The sequence below is a fragment of the Hemiscyllium ocellatum genome, chromosome 28 (assembly GCF_020745735.1).
Source record: "Hemiscyllium ocellatum isolate sHemOce1 chromosome 28, sHemOce1.pat.X.cur, whole genome shotgun sequence".
Classification (NCBI taxonomy): Eukaryota; Metazoa; Chordata; class Chondrichthyes; order Orectolobiformes; family Hemiscylliidae; genus Hemiscyllium; species Hemiscyllium ocellatum.
Window position 1 is genome coordinate 47019442 of NC_083428.1, and position 13197 is coordinate 47032638.

Sequence of the window (13197 nt, forward strand, 5' to 3'; positions counted from 1 at the left end):
TTTATAATTAGTTGCACTTATAAATGAATCATTAATTTTTATTTAGTGAATGCTCTACTATGTTACTACTCTACTGTTATAATGTGAGATATTTACAAATTGCATGGAGGTATAACCAGAATTACAGCAGAATGAGGAGGCTTGAGATGCTTATTGGATTTACGTATTGAGGTGCCTCTGCATGGATACCTGAATTTGCTTGTATCAATGCTTATTGTTGCTTGGCTGTACTATTCAAACCAATGTTTCAAAATGCTAAAGCATGTAAAATTCAGTCCAAAGCACGTGGCTGTTTGTGTCCTAGTTTACGATAAACATTAAAAAAAAGTTTTGATTTCAGAGGTTTACTAATGATCCATTGCAGCTTATGTGTTCTCTGGATCCTGGTTTTCAGCAGAATGTGAGCTCAAATTAAAGTCAATGTTGATAAAACGTAGTCTCAAAGGTCAGCTTGGCCATGTCGCTTGAATTCAGCTTGACCCTGAATTCACAGCAACATGTAAAAGTGCTGGTGTTCCCTGAGGGGAATTAAAAATGTAATGCCATGATTTAGCTGACAATGCCACAGTTCATAGAGAATTTGTTTAGAATATTAGATTTTTAAAAAATCCTCAGCAATTTCATTTTATAGGGACAAATGTATTTACCCAGCTTTCCTTTTTTTTGGGGGGCTTCCTTTAGCTGAACACTACTGTTGGCTTACAGAGCAGATTGTATTTATGAAATCTCTGAAACTGCTGATTTGACAAGTAAAGGCGGTGTTATTTTAATAAAACTAAGCCATATAGCAGGAGATTATTAACAATAGTATGCCTTTGCTGGCTCATTAAAATATCTGCTATACTCTCATACCCATGCTCTTGACAAAGCAGTGCAAATGTTTTCATTCTATGTAAGTACTATTCTACCACTTTTGCAGCCAGTGCATTTCAATCTCAAAGTCTTGCTGAGTAAAAGGAATTTCTGCTTGTCTCTGTCTCTCTGGCCTTTGAGTCAATAATTTTAAAATCCATGTCAGGTTTTCTCCATTTTTACTGTATTAAGATCCCTTATTAATGTTTGAACTGCTCACACATCATGAATATAACAAGTTCCCTGGAAGATTGTTGCAATTTTGAGGGATGATTGTGTAACCTCTGTGCTTTATGTATTCTCATACCTCTGTTCCTGCATTCTTTTTTCTCATTCATGAACTTACATTTTTGTTCTTGAATTGAATTTTATTTACGAATTTGCTTTTAAGCTACAGTTAGTTTCCTATTTCACAAGTAAATGTCAATAGAGTCCTGAATTTGCCAAGTTCTCCTTTCTAAATGACCGACTTTGTCTTGGAGAATCAGCGTTGTGATGGGATTGCCATTTCTTGATATAAGCACTGAACTGTGTGACTTTCTTTGATGCGGTGACCCTATCCCCTGCTGCCAAGGCTTACCTTCACTGATGCCATGCCAAACTTTGCTGCTGAGATGCTCATAATTGAAAGATAAATTGGAGCTGGTGTGACAACAAGATGGGGAGTAGAATAGTGCTGATTGCCATAAGAAAATACCCCTTGTCATAAGCAACTACACAGGACTGATTTCCCCATCTGGCTTAATGTAAGTTGTCTAAACAGAGACCAAAGTTAAACAGTTGCATCTGCAATAATCTGCATTGGTGTGAGCATCAAGGAACTGAGGCTGAAAGGCAGACTGTTCACTGACTTAAAGTATTTCTTATGATATTAGGATATTGATTTATCAGACTTGTATGCCTCTATAATGCATGAAAAATATGTACAGTGAGCAAAGTATGGGGCAATTTTAATGACCAGCATATTTTTGTGGTATCTGTTCTGTGTTTGTTAATCCTTTCTGTTAGATGTTTCTTTTGCAAAATACTAATTAGTTTTTAAAATCACTAGCAGTCATTGCACTAAATTGGAATTTTAAATGGAGTAGGTGACCGGGAGTCTTTTTTGGCTTTGCTTCACTGGTTTCAGTCCAGATGAAAACGTAGGTGCAACTGTACCAAACCATTGAGTTTTTTTCTCTTTTCTGTTGTTTTCTGGAACCATAAAGTGACACCTGGATGCAGTTCCACAAATGTTCATCACTGTGTATCTTGCATTCTTTATGCAAGCTTTGACATTGTGTTGAGTTTGGGGTGGGGTGAGGGGGCTCTCATTTCATCTGAACCAAAATCTCTTTTTAACCTGTTGTTACAACTTGAGGACTTTAGAACTTTCTGAGTAGCCGTTGAAGTGAGAATGTTCTGATTTATTTAATTTCTTGGTGATTGGGAGTGCTTGTACAAACAATAGCTAGTCTATTTCCATTTCAGAGCATCATGTCACATATCAAGACTAACTGGCTGTTCCATTGGGTAGTTGGATATACCCAGCATGCACACTTCTCCTAATTTTTGCCACATCATTGTTAAACAATCTCTGGCATTATGTTTCCTTCTTCCCACCCAAGTTTTTATTAGATCGTCATTAACCAGGAGCTGAATAGAACTAACTGTGATGTCACAACAAAGGCTGTAGAATAGAAACTGTCTGCCTCTGTCAAGAATTCACATTCTGAAGGCCTCTGCACCATTTACAAGGCTCAAGTCAGAATTGTGACAAAATGTTCACTACTTGTTTGGATGGTTCAGCCACAACACTGACTCAGTCCCAGTGCCATTTGTGGCATAGGAGTTCAGTTGATTGATGCAAGTGCCACTGAGCTCAATATATAGACATTGCCATGGCGAATGCACTTGTTTATAATTTGACCGTTGGCATCCAGATTTTTAGATTTTAAACCTTGCAGGGTTAACCTGTGGCAATGCCTTGACCACTTGAAGTCCACTTGCCAACCAATCAGAACAGCTCTCCTGCACAGTGTAACTGTTAGTTTCGCCCTTTATTAATGTTCTTGTGAATTATCCTGATGAGTGCAGGCCAAAAGCTTTGACAAAATATGTCTTTTTCAGCAATAGTCAAGTACTAGTTTCCAATAAATGCTCATTATTTCTGGTGGACTTGAAACATTATTTCTGTCTCCTTTGCCAAAGATACTGCCAGACCACCTGAGTTTTTCCAGCACCTTCTGTTTATATTCCTTATTCTCTCTTGGATCACTTCTTTTGGGAGATTTTCTTTAACTTCCTCAGTGAAGGCAGGCAGAAAGTAATAAGTTAGCTTCTCTGCAGTTTCTCCATTCCCTATTATAAATTGTTGTGGCTCTGCCTGTAACGGACTCTCAATTATTTAAGCCAAATATTTCCTTTTTACATATCTGTGGAAGCTCTTGCAGTTTGTTTTATATTTGCCAGTTTAAATTTGTTTTATATTTTCTCTTTGTCAGTTTCTTGGTCTTCCTTTGCTAAATTCTAAAATACTCCCTATTCTCAGGTTGACTACCATTTCTGGTCAGGCATCATCCGAGGAGCAGGAGAATCGATGTTTCGGGCATAAGCTTATGCCCAAAATGTCGATTCTCCTGTTTCTCGGATGCTGCCTGACCTGCTATACTTTTCTAGCACCACACTCTCGACTGTGATTGCCAGCATCAACAGTCTTCACTTTCTCCTTGACTACCGTTTCTGGCAACTTTACTAGGCTTTTCAATTTAGACAATTCATAATTTCCTTGGTTAGCTATAGTTGCCTGTCTCATCATGGTTACTTTGAACATGCCCTCTCCCTCTGAGAACTTTGCCAGTAAGAAGGACAAGAGCAAAAATATTGTGGGAATGCCATTACTTCCAAATTGTACATCATCATGGAATTGTATGAAAATTCATTCATCATTGGATTCCTGCCGAATAAACGTAAACACTTCAGTAATTCAAGAGGCTCACTGCCTTCTGGACAATTAAGGATGGACAAAGAATACAGCCTTGCAAACTTTGTCCAGATCTTGAGAAATGGAAAACTATGCTAATATTTTCAGATTAATCTGTAATTAAAGTCGGTGCACTGTCCTTTTTTTGTGCAGTTGGTCCTGAATATTGAAGCTGGCAGTGGAATGCAGTTATTTTTATGTTCATAGTTTTGAGAATTTCACAAGATAACGTCGAAGAAATGCAAAATAATTGACGGTGTCTCCTTTTGAACTGTTTGACTGTAGTCCCTGCTTTTTCCCATCAGATGGAGCTCTTGACTGGAATTACTCACTGGAAGTCTCTAGTTTTACAAACTGCAATTACAATGATCTATAATGAAGCAGGTGTATTCATTTCTCAGCCTTCACAGAGTCACTTGACCACTCAAAACACTGGAAAGCAGAATACTGATGATGCTGGAAATCTGAAATTAAAAATTGAAGATAGTTTGCCAATAGGGCAATATGTGTTGAGGGAGTAGTTGACATTTCCATTGATTCTTGTTTCTCTGCACATGCTGCCTGACCTGTGAGAGTTTTTCAACATTTTCTGTTTTTATTTATTCAGAGTAGTAGTTCAGCTGCTATATTTCAGCTATGTCTTCTCTTAGCCTCCTTTGTAATGTACTTTTCATTTCTCAATTTTCCCAATAGGATAGCGCAAGTTCTGTCGGCTCAGGAGATTTTACTGGAATCAAAGAACTGGATGCAATTAGCAATGAAATCAGTGAACTACAAAGGTGAGATCTTTACAAGTAGCAATAGCAGCAGGGTGTAGATTCCTCTCAGCTTTAGGATCTAACAGTCATGTAACAAAGAAATGCACAGCTGTTCAAAATATAAATCTGCTGATGTCTACTATGTGCCTTTTTTTTTTGCTCCTATCAAATGAATTATCATCGGTTTTAGAAACAGTGCTCGTGAAGTTTCCAAAAGCCGTAAAATAACTATACTGCCTGGTTGTACTGAGCTACACAGACTGAGCAGATTGGTGGGTTGTGCTCACCCACTAACATTAGAGTAGCCCCCTCAGGTGAGGTACTTGGATAGATAGATTTTTCAGTACAAAATAATGTATTAAAAGGTGGATAACCCATAAGGTCAGTTCATGTCTCAACTATTGTCATAGTCAAACTGTAGTCATGTATTGAAGGCTAAATTCTGCAGATGCTGGACGTCTGAAGCAAACACAGAATGCTGGAGAAACTCAGCAGGTCTGGCAGCACCTATGAAGGGAGAAGCAGAGATACCATTTTGGGTTGGGTATGCTTCTTCAGAACTGATGCAGATTTGCCTTCCCACATAAAGCAATCAGTACATTCCAGATATTAGTCTTATAAATCTTCTCTGAGCTGCTTCCAATTCTTCTGTAAGCACCCTTGGGTGCATTGATATGCAGAGCGATCTAGATGGGTCATCCACACATCACTGAAAGTGGTGGATAAGATAGTGAAAAATGCCTATAGCATGCTCGCCTTCATTGGAAGGCGGATTGAGTATAAAGTAGGCAAGTTATGCTGCAGCTTTATCGAACTTTAGTTAGGCCATATTTGGATTATTGCGTGCAGTTCTGATCACCACACTACCAGAATGATGTGGATGTTTTTCAGAGGGTATAGAAAAGATTTATTAGGATGTTGCCTAGTATGGGGAATTTTAGCTTTGAAGAAAGATTGGATAGTCTGTGTTTGTTTTCACTGGAAAGCAGGACGTTGAGGGATGACCTGATAGAAGTTTACAGGGTTGTGAATGGTATGGATAGAATGGAAAGTATGAGACTTTTTCCCAGGGTGGAGGGGTCAATTATTAGGGGACGCAAGTTCTAGGAGCAATGGGGCAGAGGAAGATGGGTTTCAAGAGATGGCAAGTTTTCACACAAAGGATGGTGAGTGCCCAGAATGTATTGCCAGTGGAGATGGTGAAAGCAGACAGAATAGCAGTATTCAAGAAGCATCTGGACGAATATATGAATAGGAGTGCAATAGAGGGATACATATCCTGCAAATGAAGACAGTATTATGGAAGGACAAAATGTGTTGGCACAGGCTTGATGGGCCGAAGGGCCTGTTCCTGAGCTGTATGGTTCTTCGTTATTTGTTTCTTTGTAAGATAATTATACTTCAAATATTGAAAAGCTGAAGACCTGATTTTGGCTGAAATCAGAAGGGTCTTTCAAATCAGTCTGTCCAGCTTAAAGTACTTCAGCTAATAGAGTCTTGTCTTTAATTAGATCCTCATGATAAGTATAAATAGTGCAAGTGGTAGGGACTAAATCTGATCCCTGAAAGGACTTGGAAGTCATAATGTTGCTTTATGATCAAAATACAATGTACAGTATTATTCTCTGAAGAAACCACCTCATACACAAGCCCTGAGAGCTAATAGTAGATACTGAATTCTGTTATAGAAAACTGCACAATACAGAATCATTCAGAACAAAGTAACTGACTAACGACCTACTTTAACTGATGATTTTGATATTCTTCTTTAGTAGTGTGTTAATTATTACACCTCGTGGTATATGTTCAAATCAGTCGGTGGGTTAGAGTTCCTTAAATACTTGCTAGATGTATAGGTAACCTTGTGATCAGAAGCCGAACAACTTAAAGTATTATGTGATATTAAGTCCATTAAAAATAACTGTAGTTTTAAACTGGCATACAGTTTCACACGTTGACCAGTGGGTGGATCTGCAACAATTTCACGCTTAAAGAATTTTCAAACATAGTGTGATTTCTGAATGAAACTGAAATCCAAGTAACTCCCTCTTCAAACCTTCCCAGCTTGCTCCTCTATGGATAAATGATCATCTGCTACTCCCACTCTTTACCAGATATTTATGGCATTGTCTTTTCCAAAGGGTCAGAAGTCACACAACACCAGGTTACTGTTCAACAGGTTTGTTTTGAAATTACAAACTTTTGGAGTGCTGCTCCTTCATCAGGTGAAGCCCAAAGAGGAGTTCCCTTCCCTTTTTGCACAATCTCAGCAACTAATTATGACCTCCTCAATTCTAACCATTCCTATAATTGCCTTCATACAGATCCAAGCAAAATTAACTGGTATTCGGTTATGTGTGACGATGTTAATTGCTTGCTTCAACAAGTAAGGAAGGCTAATTGAATGTTATGTTTTGTTGAGAGGGGTACAGGGCATTGGTGAGACCACATTTGGAGCACTGTGTACAGTACTGGTGATCGTACTTGTCACCTCACATTTGACTGGATTAAGTTTCCATTTGCCATTTTTCTGTCCATGCCTCCAACTGATCTTAGTGATAAAATTTTGCATACTCTTAAAATGAAGGTAACTGTTACAAGCGTGGTAGCTAGCTGTGATTTATTTACCTATCAACTTGGTTTAGCATCCGTTATATTTTGGGAAGATCATGGTGGGACCAATGTGCTTCTTGATGTAATTAATGGAGACAATACATCTAACTTTTACATTTGGAGTTTGTCAGACAGGCAGCAATACTTTAGAGCAAAAAGAAATGCTGGATAAACCACAGGTGGGGCAGCATCTGTGGGAAAAGAAATAAATTTAACATGATGACCATTCATCAGAAAGAGTAAAATATTAGGGCTGTGAAAAGTTTTAAGCAAGTGATGGGAGATTGGGTGGCAAATTAGAACTCATGGAATACAGGGAGAACTAGCCATTTGGAAACAGAACTGGCTCAAAGGTAGAAGACAGAGGGTGGTGGTGGAGGGTTGCTTTTCAGACTGGAGACCTGTGAAAGTGGAGTGCCACAAGGATCGGTGCTGGGTCCACTACTTTTCATCATTTATATAAATGATTTGGATGGGATGAGGTAAAGTTAGTAAGTTTGCAGATGACACCAAAATTGAAGGTATAGTGGACAGCGAAGGAGGTTACCTCAGATTACAACAGGATCTTGATCAGATGGGCCAATGGGCTGAGAAGTGGTAGATGGAGTTTAATTCAGATAAATACAAGGTGCTGCGTTTTGAGAAAGCAAATCTTAGGGGGACTTATACACTTAGTGGTAAGGTCCTGGGGAATGTTGCTGAACAAAGAGACCTTGGAGTGCAGGTTCATTGCTCCTTGAAAATAGAATCGCAGGTAGATAGGATAGTGAAGGCAGCGTTTGGTATGCTTTCCTTTATTGGTCAAAGCATTGAGTATAGGAATTGGGAAGTCATGATACGGCTGTTTCATTAGTTATTGGTTAATTCACTTTTGGAATATTGCGTGCAATTCCCGAATCCTTCCTATTGGAAGGATGTTATGAAACTTGAAAGGGTTCAGAAAAGATTTACAAGGATGTTGCCAGTGTTGGAGGATTTCAGCTATAAGGAGAGGTTGAACAGGCTGGGGCTATTTTCCCTGGAGGGTCAGAGGTTGAGGGCATAGGTTTAGGGTGAGAGGGGTAACCTTAAAGAGTTTTATAAAATCATGAGGGGGATGGATAGGGTAAATAGACAAAGTCTTTTCATTGGGGGTGGGGGGGGGGGGTGGATCTAGATGGCATAGGTTTAGGGTGAGAGAGGTAAGATATAAAAGGGACTGAAGGGGTGACTTTTTACACAGAGGGTGGTGTGTCTATGGAATGAGCTGCCAGAGGAAGTGGTGAAGGCTGGTACAATTACAACATTTAAAAGGCATCTGGATGGGGATATGAACAGGAAGGTTTATTGCAATATGGGCCATGTGCTGGCAAATGGGTCTCGATTAGGTTAGGATATCTGGTCGGCATGGATGAGTTGGACTGAAGGGTCTGTTTCTGTGCTGTACATCTCTATGACTCTAAGTGAAAGGGGTAGAGATTTAGAAAAAGAACAGGGAGCAAAAGATTTGTGATAGGCAGGGAAACAGGAGAGATTAAACGCCTAGGAAAGCATTGCCATTCATTACCTTCCATGGACCCAAGTTTTGTTTCCTGTCCTGTTATCACATCCTTCACACCATTAATCCTTTTGTCATTTCCTTCTGTGACTCCAGCTTCTCTCAATCCCAGACAGAACTTCCAACACATCAGTGATTCACACTTTAGCGCTCAATGATTTTACTGACAATGGTCATAAGACTATAAGACCATAGGAGTGGAAGTAAGGCCATTGAGCCCATCAAGTCCACTCCACAATTCAATCTTGGCTGATGGGGCATTTCAACGCCACTTACCAACACTCTCCCCGTAGCCCTTAATTCCTTGAGAGATCAAGAACTTATCATTCTCTGCCTTGAAGACACTTAACATCCCGGCTTCCACTGCACTCTGTGGCAATGAATTGCACAGGCCCACCACTCTCTGGCTGAAGAAATGTCTCCTCATTTCCATTCTAAATTGACCCCCTCTAATTCTAAAGCTGTGCCCACGGGTCCTAATACCCTGCCTGACGGAAACAACTTCCCAGTATTCACCCTTTCAAAGCCATGCATTATCTTGTAAGTTTCTATTAGATCTCCCCTCAACCTTCTAAACTCTAATGGAATACAATCCCAGGATCCTCAGCCATTCATCGTATGCTAGGCCTATCTTTCCAGAGATCATCCATGTGTATCTCCGCTGGACACGCTCCAGTGCCAGTATGTCCTTCCTGAGGTGTGAGGCCTAAAACTGGACACAGAATTCCAAATGGGGCCTAACCAGAGCTTTAGAAAGTCTCAGTAGCACATTGCTGCTTTTATATTCCAACCCTCTTGAGATAAGCATCACACTTGCTTCCTTAACCATGGACTCAACCTCAAGTCAACATTTAGAGAATCCTGTACTAGCACTCCCACATCCCTTTGTACTTCGGCTTTAGGAATTTTCTCACCGTTCATAAAATAGTTCATGCCTGTATTCTTTTTTCCAAAGTGCAAGACCTTGCATGTGCTCACATTGACTTTCATCAGCCATTTCTTGGACCATTCTCTTCAACTGTCTAAATCTTTCTGCAGGCTCCCTACCTCCTCAGAATTACCTGCCTATCCACCTAACTTCGTATCATTGGCGAACTTCGCCAGAATGCCCCAGTCTCTTTGTTCAGATCATTTATATATAAAGTGACCAGCTGCGGCCCCAACACTGATCCCTGTGGGACACCACTTGTCACCAGCTGCCATTCCAAAAAAAATTATCCCAACTCTCTGCCTATTATCAGGCAGCCAATCTTCAATTCATGCCGGTAGCTCACCTCGAACACCATGGGCTCTCACCTTTCTCAGCAGACTCCCCTGAGGCATCTTATCAAAGGCCTTTTGGATGTCTAGATAGATAACATCCTGTGGGTTTTCCTGGTCTAACCTACTTGTTACCTCTTCAAACAATTCTAACAGTTTGTCAAGCATGACCTCCACTAACTAAATCCATGCTGACTTGTTTTAATTTGACCCTGCACTTCCAAGAATTTAGAAATCTCATCTTTAATGATGGATTCTAGAATTTTCCCTACAACTGAAGTTAGGCTAATCAGCCTATAATTTTCTACCTTTTGCCTTGATCCTTTCTTGAACAAGGGGGTTACAACAACGATTTTCCAGTCATCTGGGACGTTCCCTGACTCCAGTGATTTTTGAAAGATTACGACCAATGCCTCCGCTATTTCCTCAGCCACCTCTCTCAGGAGATTTATCAATTTTTAGACCTTTTACCCTTTCTAGCACTTTCTCTTTTGTAATGGCTACCATACTCAACTCTCCCTCCTGACTCTCCTTAATTGTTGGGATATTATTCATGGCTTCCACTGTGAAGACTAACACAAAGTACTTATTAAGTTCTTCAGCTATTTCCTTATCTCCCATCACTAGCCTTCCTGCATCAATTTGGAGCGGCCCAATTTCTACTTTTGCCTCTTGATTGTTTCTTATGTATTGAAAGAAACTTTTACTATCATTTCGAATATAACTGGCTAATTACCTTCATATTTCATCCTTTCCTTCCTTATTTCTCTCTTTGTTTGTTATCCTCTGTTTGTTTTTGTAGTCTTGGTCACTCTTCTGGTTTCCCAGTGCTCTTGGCCACTTTGTAGACTTTCTTTTTTTCTGTGATGCATTTCCTGAGTTTGTTCATCAGCCATAGTAGACTAATTTCCCCACACTCCACAGTAATCTGTCTTTTCTTTGAGATGTACCTCTGTACTGTGTCCTCAATTATACCCAGAAACTCCTGCCATTGTTGCTCTACTGTCTTCCCCACTAGGCTCTGCTTCCAGTCGATTTTCGTCAGTTCCTCTCTCATACCCCTGCAATTACCTTTATTTAACTGTAACACCGTTACATCCGAGTTTGCCTTCTCTCTTTCGAACTGCAGACTGAACTTTACTATATTATGATCGCTGCCTCCTAAGTGTTCCCTTCCTAAAGATCTTTTATAAAGTCTGGCTCGTTACACAGCACTAAGTCCAGAGTCGTCTGCTCCCTTGTGGGCTCCATCACAAGCTGTTCCAAAAAGCCATCCCGTAAGCATTCCATGAATTCCCTTTCTTTGGATCCACCAGCCACATAATTCACCTAGTCCATTTGCTTAATAAAGTCCCCCATGCTCCATTTCAGGCAACCTAGCAACATGGGCCAGTGGAATCTTGTGATGACCCCCTCCTACTGAACATGCAGAACATACTGTGCAGAGCAATTGAAAAGCAGGTATAAAGATTGGTGCCGCCATGACATTGACCGCCTCAACCTGTCCACCCCTCTCACCAACTCCAACCTCTCACCCTCACAATGTACAGCCCTCTACTCCCTCCACTCCAACCCCAACCTCACCATCAAACCGGCAGACAAGGGAGGTGCAGTGGTAGTTTGGCGCACCGACCTTTACACTACTGAAGCTTGGCGGCAACTCGCGGACGCCTACTCCTACTGTCCCCTTGACCATGACCCCACCTGCCACTACTAAACCATCATCTCCCAGACCATCCATAACCTCATCACCTCAGGGGATCTCCCATCCACTACCTCCAACCGCATAGTCCCACAACCATGCACTGCCCGTTTCTACCTTCTGCTCAAAATCCACAAACCCGACTGCCCCGGCCCACCCATTGTCTCAGCCTGCTCCTGCCCCACCGAACTCATCTCAGCATACCTCAACATTGTCCTGTTCCCCCTTAGTCCAAGAACCCCCCACCTACGTTCGGGACATCACCCACGTCCTCCACCACCTCCATGATTTTCGCTTCCCTGGCCCCCAGTGCCTTATCTTCACGATGGACATCCAGTCCCTATACACTTCCATCCGCCATCATGAAGGTCTCCAAGATCTCTAGTTCTTCCTCTCCCGCCGACCCAACCGGTACCCTTCCACTGATACCCTCCTTCGACTGAGTGAACTGGTCCTCATTCTTAACAACTTCTCCTTCCAATCCTCCCACTTTCTCCAAACCAAAGGAGTAGCCATGGGCACCCGCAAGGGCCCCAGCTATGCCTACCTCTTCGTCGGATATATGGAACTGTCCATCTTCCGCAGCTACACTGGCACCATCCCCCACCTTTTCATCCACTACATCGATGATTGTATTGGTGCTAACTCATGCTCCCATGAGGAGTTGAACAGTTCATCCACTTTACTAACACCTTCCACCTCGACCTCAAATTTACCTGAACTGTCTCAGACTCCTCCGTCCCTTTCCCAGACCTCTCCATTTCTATCACGGGCGACTGACTCAACACAGACATTTACTACAAACCGACTGACTACCGCAGCTAGATCACACCTCCTCCCACCCTGCCCCCTGTAAAAACGCCATCCCATGTTCCCAATTCCTTCGCCTCCGCCGCATCTGCTCCCAGGAGCACCAGTTCCAATACCGAACAACCCAGATGGCCTCCTTCTTCAAAGACCGCAATTTCCCCTCAGACGTGGTCGACAATGCTCTCCCGCATCTCCTCCACTTCCTGTTCCTCTGTCCTTGCACCCTGCCCCTCCAATCGCCACCAGGAAAAAACCCCACTGGTCCTCACCTTCCACCCCACCAACCTCCGGATGCATCGTATTACCCTCCGTCATTTCCGCCACCTCCAAACGGACCCCACCACCAAGGATATAGTTCCCTCCCCACCCCTATCAGCTTTCTGGAGAGACCACTCCCTCCACAACTCCGTCAGGTCCACATCCCCCACCAACCCAACATCCACTCCCGGCACCTTCCCTTGCAACCGCAAGAAGTGCAAAACTTGCGCCCACACATCCCCCCCCTCACCTCCCTCCAAGGCCCCAATGGATCCTTCCATATCCGCTGCAAATTCACCTGCATCTCCACACACATCATTTACTGTATCCACAGCACCTGATGTGGTCTCCTCTACAATGGGGAGACAGGCCGCCTACTTGCAGAACGTTTCAGGGAACACTTCTGGGACACCCGGACCAACCAACACAACCACCCCGTGGCTGA

General features: G+C 42.0%; 1 protein-coding gene across 6 annotated transcripts in view; it reads left to right on the forward strand.

The window, feature by feature from the left end:
• Nucleotides 1–13197, forward strand: part of eps15l1a (epidermal growth factor receptor pathway substrate 15-like 1a) — a 366481-nt gene that overhangs the window by 143506 nt on the left and 209778 nt on the right. For all 6 annotated transcript variants that reach the window (XM_060846401.1, XM_060846406.1, XM_060846402.1 and 3 more), the window contains one exon: nt 4508–4593. In XM_060846401.1, the coding sequence (XP_060702384.1) occupies nt 4508–4593 (86 nt within the window). The remainder of the gene's footprint in view (nt 1–4507; nt 4594–13197) is intronic.